The sequence below is a fragment of the Tursiops truncatus genome, chromosome X, assembly GCF_011762595.2.
Source record: "Tursiops truncatus isolate mTurTru1 chromosome X, mTurTru1.mat.Y, whole genome shotgun sequence".
Lineage (NCBI taxonomy): Eukaryota > Metazoa > Chordata > Mammalia > Artiodactyla > Delphinidae > Tursiops > Tursiops truncatus.
Window position 1 is genome coordinate 5113798 of NC_047055.1, and position 22903 is coordinate 5136700.

A 22903-nucleotide genomic window follows, 5' to 3' on the forward strand; every position below is an offset into this window, starting at 1 on the left:
CTGCCGTCGGGGGTGCTCGTGGTGGGGCAGGGAGAGGGGAGAGTGTTCTGATGACGAGAGACTTGGGACTGAAATGTCGAATTAGAAACTGACACATCTCAACCCCGTGTTTCATTTTCATACGTGCATTTGCAATGATTCTCTTGGGATGCTTTATGTTGTAAACCATAGCATTAGGTCTTAAGAGCTTTGGGGAAAAGACTGGTGTGTACTCACCAAATCTGGGCAATTTGGGTGCAATGATCATGCATGAGATGATCTGAGGATGTCTCCAGAAAGCTAATGGCTTTTTAATTGAACCACACGTGCCTGAATGTAGCTACCAGGTTCTGAGAACGTCTCTAAGTATAATGACGGCTCAAACCAATGGTGTGGTCTGGCCCCTTGGACACATCATTTATTGTACCAATGCATTTGTTCGGATGCTTTTCCCTCCAATCATCCTGCCACAAATAGATGTGGCCGGAGATGTGATGGTCCCATGTGGCACCATGTTATCTCACCTGAAAAGAAAAAGATTTTGGTGGTTCCTCAATAAGTTAAACATAAATTACCATAGGACTCAACAATTCCACTTCTAGGGGGAAGAATCAAAAGAACTGCAAAAAATTAAAAGATTCAATTCAAAAGAACTGAAAACAGGTGTTCAACAAAAATATATACTGTATACACAAAGGCTCATAGGAACTCTATCTGCAAAGCCAAAAGGTGGACCCAAATGTCCATCAACTGACGAACGGATGAACAAAAGGCAGTATATATCCATATGACAGAATAGTATTTAGCCGTAAAAAAAGGAATGAATGGAGCACTGATCCAGGCTACAACATGGACGCACCTAGAAAACATGATGCTAAGTGAAAGAAGCCAGACACAAAAGGTCACAATATTGTACGATTTCATTCAAACGAAATAGGCAGATCCACGTAAATGAGTGGTTGTCGAGGGCTGGGGAGTAACTGCTTAATGTACGATTTCCTTTTGGGGTGACGAAAATATTCTGGAACTGGTGTTGGATCCACAACCTTGTGAATGGACTAGATGCCACTGAATTGTAGACTTTAAAAGGGGGTGAATTTTATGTTATGTGGATTTTACCACCACGACAAAAAAAGGAAAATGGTGTCAATCCACACATATTGGAAAAAGAATACTGGGCTTCAGAAAGCCAGGACTCACCAAAACTTGCTGTCACTGTGGCCTGTGCTACTGCAAAAGCATCCTCTCCCGGCCTTTAGGCTTCGGGCTTCGTAACTAGTCCTGGAACTCGAGGGCTCATGTTTATAACCTTGCTCCCGCTTCTTGCTTCCTGGACCCAGCTAGGGGGAAGTAAGCTGTCATTTTGCCTTACCTCAGATATCCCAGTTCAACCTCCCCTTCAAATGAGAAGCTCTGTGGGGAAGGCGTGGCAGGCTAAGGGCCGCGGGCCACAGAGAGCTTCCCACTCACCAACCGGGATTACCCGAGGGCCTCGGCATTGACACGGTCACCGCATACATCCTAAAACCCCAGATGATTCAGGCCAGCTGACCCGATGCCACTTCTTCAGGTAAAGACAGAAAATAACAACTCGAGAAGCCAAAAAAGGAGACTGCACTTGTGTAATCACATAGAGAAGACGCCAACATGCAAACTCTACCTTCACTTACTGTTGATGACTTGCTTGAAGCATTTTCATTAAAATGTCATCTTGCATCTGTCAAAATCAATGACCTAGGACTGGGGGGGAGGGGTTATTTACCATTGTAATGATTTTTTTTTTTTTTTTTTTTTTTTTTTTTTTTTTGCGGTACGCGGGCCTCACTGTTGTGGCCTCTCCCGCTGCGGAGCACAGGCTCCGGACGCGCAGGCTCAGCGGCCATGGCTCACGGGCCCAGCCGCTCCGCGGCATGTGGGATCTTCCCGGACCGGGGCACGAACCCGCGTCCCCTGCATCGGCAGGCGGACTCTCAACCATTGCGCCACCAGGGAAGCCCCGTTATAATGTTCTTGTCACTGGCATATTAAATGCAGAAAGCAGGAACGGCAGACACGGGAATTTAAGTGTGCATTTTACATTTGCTCTGGAGTCCATGACCCAGGTAGGAAAGGGATTGCTTGCATTCAGTAAACGTACCACAAGCCCCCGGGAGACGACTGTGTTTGTTCTTGATAAAGCACCAAAGCTGCAAAGATGCAGTTTTTACATATTATCCAAAATGCAAGCAGGATAAAGCGGAGAAAGTAAGGGAGAGGGAAGTTTTGGCTACATAACATTAAGAAGTACTCAATTTTAAAATTACGCGGAATGGTAGGAGTTCTCGTGCGGTCAAAAACTGTAGATGAAAATGGAGTAGATAAGCCTTGAAGAGTCTTCCCTAAGCTTTTTTCTTTGCAGGCTCCTCAGAAAATATTTAGTGAATATGGAATTCTGTATTTGTTAACTATCTTGAAACACTAGTGCATGAGCATTCCTTGAAACACCCTGGTTTCAGTTTTATAACTTAGATTTCACGGTAGAAAGAACATGGTCAGGTATTGGCTTTAAAAAAAGGCGATCCTTCTGTGTTCCTTATTCGAGGCTCTCAGCACACCCAGGAGGACCCCACACGCGAGACAGTTTTCTGTCCCAGAGAAAACACATCAGCATCACTGATATCACGCACTACACTGCCATTCTCACGATTCATACATGATACCCAGCTTTTTCAAATCAAGAGGTGCAGGCTCATTGGAAATGCTGAAAACACACATTCTTGCCATCTAATTTGGCGGTAAGTACTGTAAATATTTGTGATGCAGAATGGAAGAAAACAAGGCAGCAGCAAGTTTTTGCCAAATGCCTTTTGCCTGAAGGTTCATGCGAGCCGCAAGCTACTGGGCACTGACGGTCAGCTGTGTCCTGAAGTGGCACCCCTGGGAAAGGTGAACGGAGCAGTCATGTTTATACCCTAAGGAACGAATGAATGAGTGTGGGCGCTAGGCCTCGTGGTGGAGTCACTACAGGAAAGTTACACCGCACTCGAGACCACACTGAGTCCAGGAGAGGGAAAGATGTGAAAGTGTGAGCTGATTCGACCTGTTCCAGGGCACTATGCCTGCCCTTGCTTCTCTCCCTCTCTCCAAAGTTCACAGATGAAGCGGGTAGGCTTCTGGAGGGCAAAACCATTCCAGGTCCTCTAGCTCCCTCCCCGTGGGTCCCAAACCGAGCCCTAAACTGGTCCTACCTGGTAGAGCTCAGTGGCAGTGCACTGAGTGGTCAAGGTCTTCACGGGTTCAAGGTCATCTTCATCGCTGCTCAGCTTAAGGTCGTCTTCAAGCATCCTACAAAAAAAGCCGAGTGGCATTGACGTTAAAAAGCGTCTTTTCTAAATCATCCTCAGATACATCTTGCGACGAGGATAAAATATTGGAGCTCCAATCTGACAGCTGCAATTCTGTCAAAGGTGCAGAGGGAACCAAGATTCTTTCAGCTAATTAGATATTTGAGCTCTTATATTTCTGTCAGACTCTGCACACATCCTGCCTCTCTACCTTCCCCTAAATCAAGGGGGGAAAAAGCACTATTTCAGCATCTCCAGAGATGACTGGAGTCTATATATTTTTACTACTGAAAGTGTAATAATGTACAGATCAGTCACTGTGGAGGTGGAACGTGCCGGTGGATCTCTACAGGAAAAGATGCTCGAAGTCTCCCATGAGAGAACAGGGGCATGACGGCGGCCCCCGGCTCTAGAGGCTGTCGTCAAAGTCTGCGGGGGCTCTCCGGATGGCAGAGGCAAATGGCCCGGTGAATCTCCACTGCCTTTCCGTGTCCCCTGCACAGTGGCAGCTCGGTGGTCACAAAATAGCTGGGCGAGAAATGGCTAGTCATTAACCTTTTGATATATGACCCATCTCTTCCCGTAAAATTTGACCCCAGAGACGTAAGCCCATGATGTGGATAAGAAATCTTTCTCTCCTAAGGCAAGGTACCTGAAAAATACGAGTGGTCTGAATTTGGGTGATGAACTATAGCACTTTCAAAATTGTTTATCGAGCACACAGAGCCTTCTGTTTCTATGGGGATATTAATTCCAGTGCCACCCGCTCTCCAGCTCCAAGTCTGAGCTACTGCAGGAAGAGTGACTTATTACCTTAAATTCCAGTTACACTCCTTTCAAAGACCAACTGGTGTTAATATTTTTTATTTCTTAAACGCAGGTTTAGACCTCATCCCCAGCCTCTCTGGACTGATTACTAGTTTCTGAGCACGCTTTGCTCTTTCTTGCTTCCAGACTCTGCGTCAGGCTCAGCTCCCAGGCTAGAAGTCCCTTCTTCAACTCTGGAAGTCCTATTTTTTCCTCCACGGCTCAGTCAGATCCCACCTCCGCCACAAAAGCTTTTGAGGAAGAATCCCTCTTCCCTCTCCCCACCCCAGCTCCGGCTGATGCCAGCTCCAGCTGTCCCCCGAGCACCGCCCCCAGTTCCCACGTGCACAGGCGCGGTACCTTATCTACCTCTGCCTTCTGCACAGCGTCTTCCCAGAAACGATACAGTCCACCAGCCTCATTTTGCAGACAAGCAAAGAAAGGTTCCGAGAGGCCAAGTGCTTTGCTCAAGGTCACACAGCTACTTAGTGCTAGAGCCCGTCCTAAAACTCCCACCTCCTGATTCCCACCTACGTGTTATTTCCAGAAGGGAAGCTGGAAAGCGAAAGGCAGCTTCTAATTTGATAAATAGGGGAGCGTGTTATGTCAGAGGTTATGTCCAAATGTTAGAAAGAGATTCAGGTCAGAGTGGGTTCCAGAAACTCTCCAAAGAGAGCCCAGCTCCTCCACTTTCACGCTCAGCCACATAAGACCAGGATGTGTTCACTGAGGTCTGAAACCCGAAGACGGATATAAAGGATGATTGGTGGGAAGGACAGTTGTTAGAGTTGGTTTCAGATAAACGAAATGTGCAGGATTTATGACTGTCCTTCAAGAGACTAATGGATGTTTGGAAGATCTTAGAGGAGACAAAATGTATCTTGGCATTGCTTTTGCAGTTGCGGGTTTATAACTCTGAACAAATAATTCTTTACAGCACATTGTGCTCCATGAAGACAGTATCATTCTCACAAGCTTAGAACTCAAACATTTAAAAACAACCTATGCTGGGCTTCATTTTCTGTGTGTGTACGTGTGTATGTGTGTGTGTGAATACAGTGTTAATTTACACCTAAGTGTTCGGCAAAATAAATGATAAATGATTCTTACCCTTTAGAGGATCCATTTCTGTGTCAGGGAAGGTGCTGGGTATTTGACCAGCAGCGTGTAATTTGTGATTTGGACCTTACGAAGGAAGTTCCCATAGTAATAATAATGATTAGTCCCATGTTCCAGATGGAAACACTGAGGCCTAGGGAGGTTAGGGAACTTGTTCATGGTCACACAGCTCGGAAATCACGGTGGCAAACATGGAACCCAGACCACCTCCGGCCAGAACTTGAGAGTATATAATGTATTCCTAGAGGATGTAACTTACAAAGGACAGAATATGAAATAAAATCAACAGCAACAACAAAAGCCCCACAAAATAAAACAAAACATATTGACCTGGGATCGAGACGTTTGGGTTCAACTGCGGGCGAATCATAAACTCTGATACCTTGGGTAAGTCATTTGCTGTCTCTGTGCCTCATCTGTGTCCCCCATCCGTTACATGGGATGATAATGAAACTTTTTCACACGGTGGTGGTGGTGAGCATAACATGAATTAATGCATGTGAAATGCTTTATGAAAACGCAAAATAATGCAGGGTGTCATTTATTAGTTTAGAAACATCACCGCAGTCAGAAAATAATGTACAGCATTAATACTGTTAGCAAGTAATCACAAGCCAACCCTTAGTGAGATTTTGCTCCTCTCATTTTGGTTTGCCAAGCAACCTGAAGGTAAGCCGTGGTGACTCGGGAAACGTGTCAGTGTCTCAAAGCTGGATCCACAAACGGGCTCAGGGTCTTCAGGCTACCCTCCTTCAGTTAGAACCAGAGCGTGGAGACCGGAACTCAGCACTTATTTGACTCTCCAATCAGCTCTGTAAGATCTTAATATGGAAATGAAAGACCCTCCAATGTACAGCTCTGCAAATAGGCAGCCAATCTGTACGGTGATTGACATTAAACATCTCCCGTGCAAGAAGCCTGGTACGGATCTGGTTAATAAAGGACAATCTGGTGCAGAGATTCAAGTCCCGGCAAACACAGATCAAGGAAGTCACCGGGAAGGCAAACTAATGCGCTCTCTCTGGAGGTGTTAAGCATTCATTTCATCCCACCCCTTCCCTGACCTATTAAGCTTTATTATTGAATCTACATGGACTTGTTTGCGTTTCCATCCATAGCTAATGCTGAACATTACTCTAGGGAAAGTGGAGGATTATGAAAGATTTGGGATTTAATTATTATAGCAGCACCATTCATGCCCATTGCAGTTGAGGTGGTCCCGGCAGAAAAATGGTAATCTCTTTTCATGAGGTTATAATTCCATAGATTCAGCACACACCGGACAGCCCCAGATGTGAACAGACCATGCTGACGTGAACGTCTGCCTACGCGTGTGGTCGTCAACAACAACAACGACTGTGCTTCCACTTTTCAATTGGATGAAAACAGAACAAAGCAGCCCTCCTTAGTGACTTCAGGTGTTTGTTCCGGATCTAGTGGTTCACGAGGTCTGCCTTTGTGCAAAAACTCTGTTTCTATTTTTACTATGACTTACCATTTCTTGAGTATTAAGAAGTAAAGTAGTCCATAAAAACTGTGTCAACAAAACAAAGTCCTGGTCCTAGAAAAGCTCCAATACTGAAAGTTGGGGCAGATGAGATGGAATGAACAAAAAGAAGACTGGGGAGGGCTTGGAGGAGAAAGGAGAGCCATGTTCAGGGTCTTCTCTGTTCCTAATGCTCTGGGCCTCGAGCTGATCCTGGTGGCCTCAGAGGGCTCTTGGCACTGGGACATCCTAGGACACTACGGTGTGACAGGCCCCATGTTACTTATAACTGTAACATCTGCTCTCCAGAAACATTGCTCCTTCACAGAGCGGAAAGCTCAGGTGATTTTGAAGAGGAAAAAACAGAGAGCTAGAAACATTATTCCGGAAGGTTCTATGGAAATGAAGACTTTAGTTGTGGCAGCGTGAGCCTCAGAGCAAGGGCTTGAGAGCCAGACAGACCTGATTTTCTAATGGGTTTGCTCTCTTGAACTAGTTAATAAAACTCTTTGAATCTCAATTTTCTCACATGTTAAAATCAGTAACAATAATACCTACTTTGGAGAATTTTTGGAAGGATTAGAAAAAGAAAGTTTCTACAAATTGCCTAGGAGTCAATACAGGTAGCTATTGCTTTCATCTTGGTTATTATTGCTATTGTTGTTATTATTACCTGAGCAATGGTGCTATAGAGTTTGGAACAATTTTTTTTAAAAAGCTCTGGCGGTGACTCAAAGACTGGCAGAGGCACCAGCTAGCAGGCATCATTGGAAGCCCCTGACCAGGTGAGGAGAGGTTCAGAGATCCTTAAGGAGTTTGGAAAGTTTCTGGGCTTGGATTTATTCCCTAGAATGTTCTAAACACATCATGGCTGTTTGGGGTTTCCTGAGATCCTCCCAGAGTGCCTAAGATCCCCTGGATATCTGAAGGCCAGTTGCAAGAGGAAACACCCAGACAGTTTCAAGCGAGAGTTTAAAAAAAAAAAAAAGAGTGGCTCTGACGTCCTGCTCCTTATAGCTGTGGAGCGACCTGCAGATTCAGAGAAAGGGGCCAAGGAGGGCCCCCACTGGACGCCGTGCTCACCTCGGGCACTGTCTTTGGGCCTGCCACCCTCAGGAGGCTGTTCCCAGACACACGTGAGGTTAGGGAACTTGTTCATGGTCACAGAGCTCGGAAATATGTAACCTTTGTATGTAAGACTGGGCTTCGGGGGCTGTTAGTTGATACGGAATCCTTGCTCAGAAGCAACCTTCCGAACCCTGAGTGGTTCTCCGGGCTTGTAAGCCTACACAGCGCCTTTCTGTGAATTTCAAAATGGTGCCCCTCTGGGCAGACAGCCCATCAGGCGCATTACTTATTATGGGCTGGATTCCAGCTTCCAGGTGTCAGTGGAGGTAGCTGCCATGTTGGTGGCTGATGTGCAGGTGGACTACGGCTCTTACCGTTGGAAGTGCCTAGAGTGCTACTTGTCTCGCCCGTCACCAGGTGCAGATACCTACTACATCCCTAAAGTACGGCCACAGCCTCTGTCTGATGCTTTTAGGCATTCGTTTCTACTGTTCAGTAGCTTTCATCGTTTTGAGCTCTGCCAGTTAGGAGTTGCCCTGTGCTGTCTTGTAGCTTCCATCTAGTAGCCCGAGCCCTGTTCTCTATAAGCCACACTGGGAGACCGGACGTGGAATGGGGATGGGAGGTAGAGCCAGTGCTGCTATTTCCATCGTGCAGGGGAGGGAAGGAGGCTGTTCCGGTCAGGTTCTAGGCTCTCAAAAATTGAGAACCATAGCTTTTGTCCCAACTATTTTGGGGCTTTCAGAGGACTAGCTTAAATGACCATTGTCCCCATAAGTATTCAGAGCCGATAGCAATCAAGTGTTTTGTTGTCGCCTTTGGCTCCAATGAATAACACAGCTGAGGTGGGCTGCGTATCCCAGAGAGTCTGGGGGATGCCTGAAGACCTGGGCCTTCTTGTCAGGCAGCCTCTTACCGTGGGCCCTTTTCTAGAATAGTATCTTAGTCCTATTGACTCCTTCAAGGACACTTCCTCTTCATAAAGTAGGCTGGGAGGAATGAAACGCGACCTGGTGAGAATCGCTCACGGAATTCTCTATTTCCCTACCTAGCGCTTTGTAGTCTCTGCAGCACCGAATCATTTGTGGGTAGTAAGGCAGGTGACGAGGAAGAGGCTGTGATATTTTTCAAAGTATTCATTCTGTTTCCCTGACGTGAAGGGGCTCAGGCTCTTTTCTCGGGAGAAGCTGCATTTAATTTTCTCAAGGTTTTAACTTAAAAGTCAGATTCCGTGACCACCCCACTGGGGATCCTGGAAATTCTGAGTCTGAGGGCTGAGGCAGTGACAATAGTTGGAAGACCCAGACTATATTCTACGGAGATAAATCTCCAAGATCTATCAGGTGGGACCTCTAGCCTGGTGTCTCGCAGTGGGCCCGCAGCCTGGGTCCAAACTAGATCATGCACCCTGCCATGGGCAGACGGACCAGAGAAGGAGACCAGAAGATACCTGTAGCTGACGGCGTTCTCAGGGTTTCAGAAAGTGGGCATCTCATGTGCTTACTGTGGTTCCTGAACAAGAGAACTGAGAGTTCCCTTAGGGACCATCTAGGCCAGGTTTTGGCACACTGAGGCCTTCAGTCCCAACTAGCCTTCCCTCTGTTCTTGTGCTGCCTGTGAGTTAAGACGATTGGTTTTCACATTTTTAAATGGTTGAGAAAAAATCAAAAGAAGAATAATATTTCATGAGATATGAAAATGATATGGCATTCAAATTTCCTTATCCGTTAACAAAGTCAAATTGGAACATACCACACCCATTCATGTACGTATCACCTGTGCTCTTGTGCCGCAATGGCCGAGTTCAGTAGCCGTGACAGAGGACACAGGGCCCCAAAAGCCTGAAATATTTACTATCTGAGCCTTTACTGCTGTAAACCAGCGGTTTTCAAACTTTCCTCCACACACGAATCCTCCCCTGCCAGGTGAAATCTTATAAGAAACCCATGCTTAAAGATTAAAGCCACAGTGCTTTGCTCACAGTCAGGTTGGGCGACCTCTGGGGTGCCCCAGGGATCAGAGGAACGTAGTGTAAAAACAATCATCTGGTCGAGTCTTATTTGTTGGAGGTAATTATGGCCCCACGGATATTCACAGGATTTAGTTAGAGAACGCGAGTTACTTAACCCCTCTGAACCTCAGTTTATTCCTCTGTGCAATAGGAATAAAAAGAATATCTATCTCAGAGATTCGGGGAATGCCGAAGAGTCTGTTTGGCTCGAGTCCTGAGTACAGACAAGGCAACAGTAGGAAATAAAAGAGTAAATATCCTGTTTCTAGCTGCACGTGTGGTATACATGGGTTTATATCTACACCGCATACATAAGCCAAAGCTAGTAACGTGAGCCTTCATGTGTACGACTATTGACTTGTATCAGACTGCCACCTCTTCATCCTTGGGCTTCCTTAGAATTGATCACATAAATTCAGCACAATACCAATGTTCTGCTCCATGGGCATTATTTTGAATTTGAGTTTCATTTTCTTGGTATATTTCTCCGGGTTATGTAATTTTCTCTGAATGTGGGGACTCAAGTTATCATGCAAATGACAGACTGCCTAATAGAATTCAGTTGGCTTTCAAGAATGTTACATACGCCAAAACGCTATTGTATCATTTTTTAGGGGTGTGTGTAAAAACATCTAAGAGTGGATTTCCCTGGAGAAGATCATAAACGAGTGAAGCAACCTGGACCTGAAAACAGCTGCTGGGATAATTGCACAGGGGACAAGAGAATCTTTTGCTTTAAAAACTATCCCGAGAATGCATCGTGATAGTAGATGGTACAACTCTTCAGTAGGACTGTACGTGTCATCTTGAATGAATTTCCTTTGAGTCATATTAGGTGATATGGAAAGTCCTCCATGCGGAGTAATAGGGATTCATTCAAGACCATTTACTGGGCCTGGTATTTGCGGGTGAGACAATGTTGCACAGTTTTTGGAGCTGGGCTGTGCTGAACTTAAGCCCCAGCTCTAAAACATACTGAGTGTGGACTGGGGCAAGTTACCTAACATAGCTTCAGTTTCCTAATCTATACCACGGAAACAATAATAGTACCTATTTCAGATGGTTGGTATGAGGATTAGATGAGATTATGTATGTAAGATGGTTGGTAAACACTCAGTCACTTGCCATGACTGTGCTTGGCCCTGGGGTGGCAACTATGTGGATGACATGGTCCCTTCCCCTAATAAACTCGCACTTTAAGAAGCACAAAGACCTGATAAACAAACAACAACAATGTAATGTTGTACGTTCAATGTCAGAGGCACGTAAGAAGGGACTCAAAGAAGGAACGTCAAAGTCTACCCGGAGAGTCTGGTGAAGGCTACCCAGAAGCAGTGGCCTTCGAGTAATGCCTCCAAGGCAGAATGAACTGCCAGGGAAGGAAGGAAAGAGCAGCCTGGGGAGAACAAGCAGAGGAACCAAGAGACCTGAGGTCTGGGGAAGAGTGGGGTGCTTGGTCTAGCTGGAATATACTACATGTCGGCACTAGCGAACAGGCCCGAGTCTAAGGAGGTAGTTGGGGTGAGACCGGACCTTGCCTTTGCTCTAAAGAATGACGGGGAGGGGAAAGGACCACGGTTTTTAAGCAGAGGAGGGACGTGGAGAGCCAGAGGCAGAGATCTCTGAGAGCAAAGAACCTAGATCGACGGGAAGAAGGAGGTAGCACGGACACCTGTTGGACCACCATTGTCGTAGTCCAGGGAACAGAGGGTGGTGGCCTGGGCCAGGGCACTGACAGTCAGGTTGGGGAAGAGAAGGGACCAGGTTCTACAGACATGCTGGCATTAGAATCAATGGAACTGGGACACTGACGGACGATCCTCTCGTCCACTGTCTTTCCAGCCACTCTGAGGGCACTGAACGTATGTCACGAACTCTGCCCATCTCCAAAGCACACACACACTCCCTCACACTGGGCTGGCCCTCTCTCTTGATGAGCGTCCCCTCCTTGTCCCACGGCTTGGCTACCTACACTAGGACCTTGGCTACCAGGGCAGAAGGAGTGTCTCTCGTACTCAACCTTTCTTTCTGAAGACACATCTCGCAAGTTCCATTCCCGACTGATGAAGCGAGGCAGATTTCGTTCCACGAAGGCTCCTTAGAGCGACCACGGCTGATTAGAGACTAGAAACCCCTGTGGTTCCTCCCAAGTACCTCCCAATCACACAGGGTACTTCATTACTTGTCTCTCCACATCAGCTTCTAATTGGTAAAGGATTAAGTAAAGAACTCCTTTATCAAGCTGGTCCATTAATCTCCATCTAAGGAAACTCTTCAAAACAACTGAAATATTAAGTTGCTATTAAGCACCCTACAACCCGTGCCTGCTGACAGCCCCTGTGTCTTCCATTAAACTCGATGGGAGCTGGGACCAATTCTTACTTATGTCTGAGGCACTGCAAATCCTCAGCTGCTGATAACACAGCACTTTAGCTTGGAGTGCATTAAACTGTTTCTCAAACCCCTTTCTAGAGAAAGGTTGTCGAGAAGGGATGTTTACCTGAATTGACACAGCAGATGGGATTTCCTGGAGGCCGACGCATAAAGAATTCACATTTTCTTTCACATTGTTTAAGCACAATAGTCAAACCTGACAATTTAGGCCCATCTAAAATCTTGACAGCAATGTTGCCCAGTTGTTTATGAAAATCCCACCTGGTTTATAGGCTCAGCTCTTTCTGTTTCATCTAAAGGACACCCTCTCCCAACACACACACACACACACACACACACACACACACACACACACACACATACACACTCACTTCTGTTTAGGGTAAAAGGAGGCAGACTGTCTTATAACCCATACTGACAGTGTTTCAACCCTATAAAATCCTACAGCTGGACTTTCTTGGGGCACACGGAGCCCAGGGCCCCCGTGAGCATCCCATCAGGTGAGCATAGGTGAGCACCTGTCATGCACACGCATACAAGACAGGGTGAGGCCTGAGTGATCTGACTGGCAAAGATCCAGCCAGTCGCTCTTCGAGTCAGGCAGTTGCGTACTTACATAACGAAAGTAAGGAAGGTGCGCCAGCTCTGCGGTCCTTGTCCCACACACCAGAAAGGACACCACTAAAACCAGCGGGACCCGATGACGGCAGAGCGAGCTGTACGATATTCTGTGATCGAGGAGCCCACTCTAGACTTCCGTTAAGAGGGTTTACAGGCGAGGGAGTGGGACAGAATGTTCCATACCTCATCAAAACCTAGGAGGCAATTGTGTCATCACAGGCTCCCAGAGGAGATGGGGGGTGGGTGGGAGACGGCCTTGGAGTACACCCTCAAGGTCTTCTTGTGCCCTCCTGTCCTGGGACGATCGCTAGGTGTTCTGCCAACACTCAGATTATCTGGGGCTCAAGCCTCGTCCTATGTGGCCTATTGGAATACCTGCGGGGTGTCCACAGCGCCACAGCAGAGCTGTTTCCCTACACTGCCAGACATCCTAGTCAGTGGCTCACTACTCCTTAGGGGACCTGCTTTTCAGATCTGGGACCATGCTGAACACACTCATTTACTAAGGTTTCACGTCAAACGTGCTGCCTACGTTGAAGTTCTAACAAAGGCTAGGAAGAAGCTTCATTACCAGAAGCAGAACAATAGCTATTGCACTTGCTTCTCTGCTAGGAGTGACGAATGTGGGCTCAGCTAGCCATAGCTCCAGTCCAAGGACACACACCTTCAAGAACTAGCCAGTGTTCAGAATCCTTGGAGACCAGTGACTTGCCTCTTTGCACAGCCAGCTGAGTTGCATGTGGCTTCTCAGCACAGGGCAGGGCTCGTTGTAGAGCCTGAGGCTGCTCTGTAGTCAGAGAGGCCCAGGTTCAAACCCCCACTAGCTGTGTCACCTTGGATCAAATCCGTTGAACTTCCGTGAGCCCCTTGGTGAAAGGGGGATCCTAACAGCGTCACCATATAGGATTGTTCTAACTGTTAAATGAGAGAACCCTAACACACAGGAATCACCCCCATCTTTATCATTTATCGTGATTCTTGGACCAAGATAGTTCAGCCTGGATTATCCCGAACACATCAGATGTCACTTTTATGTGGAAACAAGTAAAATTAGAGAAGTGTGTTCTCACATTAAAGCAAAAGTTGCAGGAAGGAAAAGAACTGTACCCCGGCCACAAATAGCTTTTGCATGTCAGAGGTAGAAGTAGATCAATTTTTTGAGTACAGAGAGAGTCTATTAATATTATTATATCCACTTTTTCAAATCTGTAAAATTCAAATCTACATAAAATACCACTGAACCGCAGATCATAAAATATTAACCTACCAGACTCCAGGAGTGCATAAACAGTTTGATATCAAGATGTCTATTTGTACGCTACATCACGTCATCAACAAATAAAATGATAAAAAACATATGATCATCTCAACAGACGCCAAACACACACCAGATGAAATTTCACACCTATTCCTGATTCAGAGCTTTCAAAACTAGGTAGAGAAGGATACCTCCTTTCTGGGTAAGGACTGTATAATGGAAACCGTCAATCTAAAGGTATGTTTTAGTAGGTAAAAAGGTTTAATCAATTTTTAAACACGTATTTTAAAACAAAAATGGGATTGCAGATGACTGCTTCAAGTGTTTCTAAAAATCTGTATTAATATTGATTCACCGGGTAGGCAGAAGGAACACAAACAGACTAATATCATCCAATGACACCATTTGTTCTGATAATTACTCCAATTTAAACAGTTTTGAGGCATCACATATGGCTTCCACGAGGAATTCTTTCCATGTAGGTAAAGACAAAATTAGAAAGTCACATGAAAACCCTCAGTTTCCACTTCCACATTTCATAAAGTATTCATCATTTAAAAACACATCCCCATTTTATTGGCATTCGTATCTGCCGACAAGCTTCCTAAATGCAGAGATGCTGGGTAACACGATCGAAAATGTGATCCTATTGTTTTAACAAAATGAGAATTGTTTTAGAAGGGGCTCCACAATGTCTGGGCGTCTATTTCTCTAAGTAACAGTATGAGGCAAGCATTTCCCCCAGGAATTCAACATTTATGTTGATGCATTTGGCTGCAGAGCCAATCCTGCACTGGCTCTAATACAGAGGAATTTTCTGAACATTTTGAGTAATGGGACTGAAATAATTTAACGGCTCCTTCTGTGCATGTTAAATTAGTTGCATGATATATTTAGCTTTTGCAGAAAACTTGTTTACACTATAAATTACAGCACATGGCATAATCACATTGATGCGGAAAGCCAACCATGTTGAATCATTTTGGCCATCTCTCTCCAAACTTCAACTTGGTGCAAATGAATTCTCTGTGGCTCACCAACACAGCGTGGGTGTTTCTTAACACTGGGACCCTGATGAATCCATGTAAGGCCATCATCTTAGCACTGCCACTGTCTCCATAAGAAGAGCTGAATTTCTGAGATGGGAAGATTTTCAAGATAAGTGAGTGGCATACAGATCCAAATCATTATGTCCTACCACTTATCAATGGATTTAGGAGGGATTGACCTTCTGATTCTGAAACACAGAAATAACCCAGGTGCCTAATGATTAAGAACGCTGGTAAATCTAATCTCCTAAGAGGGTGACACTATATAAAGGCAAGAGCAAAGATTTGGGAGTTGCACGGACTAGGGGTCCAGACCGGGCTCTTGCATTAACTAGCTGTGCAGATGTAGGCAAACTGATTGACCTCTCTGAGCCTCCATAATTTGGTCTCGAAAACAAGCCCCTGATATCTACTTTGCACGGATTTTGTGAAGAGTAATGTGAAAAGGTTGTGAGTGCTTAATAAACGTTACCGCTTCTATTATTCCCAGTATTAGGACAAATTGGATCCTGGTTCTTATACCAATGCGTTCAGAAGCAGCATTAAGAGAATTCCTGCAGATGAAATCACCAGCTCTCTTGCTGAAGAAAGCAGTTTCAGCCGCAACAGAGAGCCATCAGTAGGTTTTACATATAGTAGGTAAACATCTTAAGAAATTGGAGATCTAGTCTTTCATGATGTGGCTTTAGGTAAGAAAGCGCCAATTCTGAATACTTGCCTCAACACTAGGCTATTTCTATCCTGTTATTCACAGACTCACATGCGTGATAGATGGGTAACTAGCTGTCTAGATAGAGAGACAAACAGAGAGGTATACATGTAGATATATGGAGAGTGGCAGATCTTAATACCGGCCGGGAGTTATCAGCTAATTTCTAAAACTTTAAAGTGTATTCAGAACAAAAGTATAATCAACCGAAATAAAACAGCTCCAATCATTCGAGGAATAACATGTTAGTCGATTCAAAGCTCTTTGAATATCACCCAGTTTACACCCATCAGATGTGAACTGATTGCCTCCAGGGCTCCCACCTTGCCTCTGTTTCACGATGAATCTAAGTTGGCCGACCGTAGCTCGTGATCACAAGACTTATTCAGGTAAGCTCAGAGCGTGCCAGACATTCACTTTGCCACGTGTGCCCATGGATCACTTCATTGGCTCTTTCCAAGAAATCTGGGAGGCTGCACTTGTATGCTCTGTTTTTAGGCAAGGAAACTCAGGAAAGTTAAGAAAAGTCTCCACAGAATAGGAGAAAATAGTTGTGGGTCATATATCTGATAAGAGTCTAGTAACCAGAATATATAAAGAAGCCAGGAAACTAAACCATAAAATGACAGGTAACGCAATTAAAGAATGGGCAAAGGATCTGGATGGACGTTTCTCCAGGGAAGATATACAAATGGCCACCATACAGACGAAAAGATGCTCAACATCATTAGCCATCAGGAAACAGACATAAAGTGAAAACAACTGAAATGCCCATAAAGTGATGAATGGACAAACAGGATGTGGTCTAGCCAGAGAATGGAATACTATTCAGCCATAAAAAGGAACAAAGTACTGGTACAGGCTACAGCATGGAGGAACCTTGAAAACACTGTGCTGAGTGAAAGAAGCAGCCAGACACAAAAGACCACATATTGAATGAGTCCATTTATATGAAATGTACGTAATAGGCAAATCCCTAGAGAGAGAAAGTAGATTACTAGTTGCCCAGGGCTGGGGGGAGGGGGAGTGAGGAATGACTGCTCATGGCACAAGGTCTTTGTGGGGTGATGAACACGTCCTGGAATCAGAGAGTGGTGATGGTTGCACAACTCTGTGACCACCACAGACCACTGAATTGTACACTAGAATGTGAATTTTATGGTACCTGAATCTCAATAAAGCTATTATTTTTAAAAAGTCACACGGCTGGGCAAGTGGGGGAACGGAGAGCTGGGATGACAGCCCCCAGCACCTGCCTGGTGCCAAAGCCCACGTCCCTAACCACTCCACTCACCGCCCTGCTTGATAGAGATTGATGGGAGGTCTTAGATGCATTTCCACTCGCATCTATGGAGAAAACCGCCATGAGAAAAAGGGCTATTTTCCCCCCACATAATCCCTTTCTCCTTCCATTTTTCCTGTGTTAAAACTGCAATTGAAACAGCCAGCAGAAGCTTCACCGGGGAAAAGGGCTTTGTGTTTTCCAGGAGAGACAAAGCATCACATTAAAGAGACAGCTGTCTGGATGGGGCGGGGACCAAGCCCAGAAACCTTTAGCAAACATGCTCTATCCCTCTTTGACTTCAGAATTTCCAAACCTGAGGCTAGTAACGAAAGGAATCCATCTGCACAGAGGTCCCTCTCAACAGGACAAATCACCTGCCCCCCTCAATGAACCCATGGGCCGGCCACGTGCATAATGTAGCCTGACAGTCTGGATGAGTTGATCTGAGCGGACATCAGGACCGATGGCGGGAGGCTCACATTCTAGCGAGGCGAGGATGCAGAATCGGTCCTCAACTGATCATTGTATACAGCAATTCGTTAAGTACAGGGGAAATGGGGCTGTGAAACTCCTTTTCCGTATTTCAAGGTGGGGAAAAGGTGTTAGTTCTTGCTGGGCTTCTGTGCAGTCTGCCCAGGACTGCGGCGGTTTCTCCTCTGTGGAGGCCTCTCCAGGTCCGGGGCTCTGATACCTAATGCGTTTTCCAGATGCTGACATGTGGGATTAGGTAGCCGGGCTCCTAACAGGGCCCAGCGCTGGTGGTGCGGCTCCTACACTCATGCAAATGTTAGATCACAAAGCCAATTTAACCCGGAGCTCCCTTGAGCTGAGAGATAATTTGCCTTTAATCCTCTTCCGCTTGTCTATGGTCTAACTTCCCCATCTGTAAAATATGTCCACACAGCTCCTGTTCACGCAGAGGGAGTCCCCGGCACGCGCGCGCGCACACACACACACACACACACACACACACACACACACACACCACCGGTAACACTCTGTTTCCAATCATCGACTTTCAGAACTTGACCCAGACCTTGAACCCGACCCAGACCTTGCTGCCATCTCCGCCATCCTCTTGCATCACCCCCAACTCTTGCAACCCCGGACCTGGCCAAGGAAAACATCCAGGGCTGCTTCGGGGAAGATGCCCCGCCCCCTCGTCCGCCGCCCTAAGCGGGGGCTCTGTCCATATGTGGAGTCTTTGGCTGCCCCCTCGGTTTGGGGGCCACGAGGTAATAGGGGTTCTCCCCTCTCATTCTTCTTGCCTTTTGCCTTTTTAATCGCCCACCTATCAGGGCCAAATTGCCTTGTCACTGGCTGCGGAGCTTGCCTCTGACAGAGATAGCTGCTACTGTTAATAGGCACCTTCACTCGGGCCCATTTCACTTGCCTCACTCTGACAGCCTCACAATAGCCACCTTCCCTGGAAAGAAAAGGGTGATTTAATGGAGAGAGAATGTGGGACAACAGCTTCATCTGCCTCTGGGTCTCCAGTGGGTTCTCTTGACAGACTCCCGCCGCAGAGCCAAAGATGGGACAGCCACAGGGAAACAGGCCAGTCCGGGGCTGGGTTTGGTTCAGGACGCCGGCAAAACCAGTGGTCCAGATCGCTGGCTAAGAAGGTGAGGGCTGCTTCCTCTGAAGGCTCTGTCTCCACAGGAAAAAGTAAATCTGTTTGTTTTTTCCATTACTTTCTATATTGCCCCAGTAGCGGGCTGAGCAGCCTTTTCTTAACTTGGTAATTGCAGTAACAATGTTATCTGGAAATTACTGCTTGCAGATGCGGCCTGCGTCAGCTCCCTAAACCCGTGTCATTCTGAGAGGGTGGAAGAGAAGGGAGCCCAGAGGTGGCTTTCCTGCGGTGGAGGGGGGGGAGCGGGCAGATTTCACGCTCCCGGGGCTTCCCACTGGCTGGGATGGGACAGAACCCAGCAGCCCATCGCTACGTCCTGCCATCTGAAGGAGCCCATTTAACAAAGGTCGTGAGAACTGCTGCCATTCACAAAAGGCAACTTCAGGAAACAGGCTGGTTATGCGTTGAACTGGGTTCCCCCCACCCCAAGTTCATATGTTGAAGTCCTAACTACCAGTACCTCTGAATGTGACCTTGTTTGGAGACAGGGTCTTTACAGAAGTAATCAAATTAAAGTGAGGTCATGAAGGTGGACCCTCATCTGACATGACTGGTGTCCTTACAAGAAGAGGAAATTTGGACACAGAGATACCTGTAGATGGAAGGTGATATGAAGAGATATAAGGATAAGACGGCCGTCTACAAGCCCAGGAGAGAGGCCTGGAACGTATCCTTCCCTCATAGCCCTCAGAAGGAACCAACTCTGCCCACACACTGATCTGGGGCTTCTAGCCTCCAGAACTGGGGGACGATGCATTTCTGTGGTTGCAGCCCCCCAGTCTGTGCGACTTTGTTACGGCAGCCCCAGCAAACGAATACAGGATTATACCCCAGTTCCCAGGGCCCCCAAATACGTGCATTGGGGGCAATGCATTCATACCCCAAATAGCTGTGTCTTCATGTACTCGCCTCACCGTCTAATGACATGGGGAAGGAAGCAGTTGGGCGGGCGTGACACAAACATGTTTGCCAAGAGAAAGTAGCAACCAAGGTGAGTGGGGAAGGGAGGGAAATCCCAGTGACCAATTTTCTCAAGTGGAAGATAAGTGAAACTTGGGTCATCTGAGCCTCTTGAGTTGACAGAGCGTCTCCAAAGCTAAAATTTAACCAAACTCCAGGTAACTCTTCACCCTGTTTAGGAGGCCGTCTTCTACTGAAGTAAGGGTATTGATTGTTACTTTGCTCGGTAAGCCGCACTGATTTCGCTTCTATTCTTGCCAGTTGTAAGGCTGAATTTTGCTTTCGGTGACTTCTGACAGTGCCATCTGAGGGCAGATTCAAACTCTTTAAATGAGTAGTAGTTTAGAACTGAAAGCGCTCCTACGCCATGATTTTTGTCCCCTAGAGAGCTTAAAATGTCACCCTTTCGGCACACACTTGGCAGAAGACCTCAGAATAAGAGGTGAGTCACACAGCACAAGAGGTCAAATGCCAGAGGGCATGACATAAATGAAAAGCCCAGCACAGAACGCAAGATAATCACTGATGCCGGAGGCACAACCAGCAATGGGGCTTACTGTTTCCCAGCCAGGAGTGAGCGATCGGGGCTGCAGACACGGGGCTGCTTGGGCTGCTCCGAGCCGGCCATCCCGCCCGCCTTCCCCTCCTGTGCCCGCCCCCCTGCAGTGGCACTCTTCCTCCTGAGCTGCCTGCTTTTCTGCTCTTGCCGGGGAACGTCACCCACTGCCCTGCATCTCACATTTCCATCTTCAGCCCAGACATTTTCCTGAGCTCTGGACTCACAAATCCAGCTCTCTGCTGGACAGTTCCACCACCGTGGCCCGCAAACGCCTTGAGTCCAAGAAAGCTGAAACTGAACCCATCGTCTCTAGCCCGCTCCTCCCCCTGGTTTGTTTCATTTAAGTATTCATTCATTCATTCATTCATTCAGTTTGTTTCATCTACCCGCCCACCCATCTATTATTGTGGTAAAATACACACAACATAAAATTTCCCCTTTTAAAATGTACTATTCAGTACATTTTAGTACATTCACGATGTTGTGCGGCCACCGCCATTATCTTGTTCCGGGATATTTTGAACACTCCCAAAGGAAATCCCGTACCCTTTTCCTAACACCCCCATTCCCCCGCTCGCCAGCCCCTCCATCCCTCCCTCCAGGTTGCCTCTAGGCAACCTCTAACCTGCGCCCTGCCTCTACAGACTTGCCTAGTCTGGACAATACATATAAATGGGGTCACACAATAGGTGGACTCTAGTGTCTGGTCGCTTTCATTTAGCGCAAAGTTTCCGAGGTTCACCCGTGTTGTCGCATGGATCAACAGTTCACTCTCGTGCTTCGTTTTTGCCTTTCTCCATAAGTGTCACCATCCGCCCACATTTCCAAGCAAGAAAGCTGGCAGTCACTTAAAAATTTCTACTCTATCCCTCAGCTCACATATCTTATCAATCACTCACTCCTCCCGATGGGACCACAGACCATCCTTTTCTGGTGTGTCTACTCTTCTCGATCGCTACCTTGTTGCAAGCCTTCAGCACCTCTCGTCTGGGCCACAGCGATCTTTCTACAGCATGACTCCGGCCATGTCGTTCTCCTGATTGAGATCCTTTGAGGGCAACGGAGGCCACAGTCTCGGGAAATCAGTGCTGGGATGTCTGGAATCTGTAGGGTGGTGTGGCCTTGAGGGAAGTGGGGCCTGGGGCCTCTGGACGAGGTTGCTTTAAAGGGTCTGGCAGGGGCTGGTGGTCGGGGGTGCTGGCACCGGGACATATCGAATGAGGTCTGGGGTCAGCATCACAGCATGCTGACTAGGAAGGGCTGCCCGGTGTTCCTCGTGAGAAAGTGAGAGGAACCTGGGAGCATCGCTTGGGCCTGACGGTACCTACTTCTCCACTCGGGGTAGGTGTTTGGTGAGAAAGGAGATGCCTTGAGGGGCACAGGGCGGGGGAGGAGTCGAGGCCCCTGGCTCTAGGGCTTTGCCTGGGGAACAAGGGGTAATTATACAGCATCCGGAGTGCCTTCCGGCTGGGATGGTCAGGTGTTCGTGTGCCACCCTGAGGCACTACAAGGTGGGCCACACGAGGCACAGGCCAGGAGGAAAGAGCAGAGATCGTCTGCAGGACTGCCAGTTCCTCCGTTTCTATAGCACGTGGACACATCAGAACCCCACATAACCTCCGGGTCGCCAGCTGGTACTTGAAACAGGACTGTTCACATGAAAGAAAATACTCTTGGGCTCATCTATGTGCAGACTTGGCTGATAATGAAAGGCTATTTTAATTGTTAGTCGGGGATGGACTTCGTTCTGCTGATACAATCTGGCTCTCCTGAAAGTTGCTCAGTAACCGAAAGGCCCTGCGTGGGGAGAAGGCTACCTGGCTCTGCCAGCCTGAGGCTCGAGCCTTCCCACATTCCTGTCACCAGGCTGGTGCCTCTAGCCGCTGTGGGTCTTCCCCAGATGGGCTCTTCCCCGGAGAACTGCCCTTGGCAGACAGAGCCACCTGGCTCTTGGATGGGAATCCCCCATCCAATGACTAAGGGACGAAGAACTCCCCGTGGGTTCGGGCTGAAGCCAGGCTCCTTGCTCGGCTGTCTTCCCCCGCTCATCCTCACTTTCTTCAAGGTTCCTCCCTTACCACACGTTCTCAGGAAAGGCCATCATGCTGCAAGCATACGAAAAATCTGTCGTGTTACTAAAAACGGCTTGAATCCATTCTTTGAGTTCCTTATTAGCACTAAATTGAATACATGCAAAAATACCTACTTTTGCATAATTCCCAAGCTTGCAATTATACAGCGAGGAGCATTTGCAGAAACGTAAAGCATCTCTCCACAGAGCTTCGCTTAATATTTATTAGAACACAGTCACAGGCTCCTTCCTCCCACACTGACTCTCCGTCAGTGGAGAGTCGTTCTCGCGATACTTCAGCCCTCTTACAAGGCTCGGATTCTTTTTCTCATCCTTAATACAGCCTCTTTTTTTTCTTTTTTTCTTTTTGCTTCTGCTTCTTTAAGCAGGGACAAACAAACCAACAAAAAAGTGCCTGTCACTCTATCGTATTGTTTTTCTACTAATTACACTTTATTTAATTAAAAATAAAAGCTAATGTATATCCTAGGCAAAGAATCTTACTGAGTTGACAGCTTAGAAATGTGAAGCCTCTCTTTGTTTAGGGACACAAATACTCCTTGAAGGC

The 22903-nt window shown here is 46.9% G+C and overlaps 1 protein-coding gene across 1 annotated transcript in view; it reads right to left on the bottom strand.

Moving 5' to 3' along the window:
* AFF2 (ALF transcription elongation factor 2) overlaps window positions 1-22903 on the bottom strand; it is a 323837-nt gene that overhangs the window by 100104 nt on the left and 200830 nt on the right. Inside the window, exon 6 of the mRNA XM_073799704.1 lies at window positions 3207-3303. Coding sequence (XP_073655805.1) covers window positions 3207-3303 — 97 coding nt within the window. The remainder of the gene's footprint in view (window positions 1-3206; window positions 3304-22903) is intronic.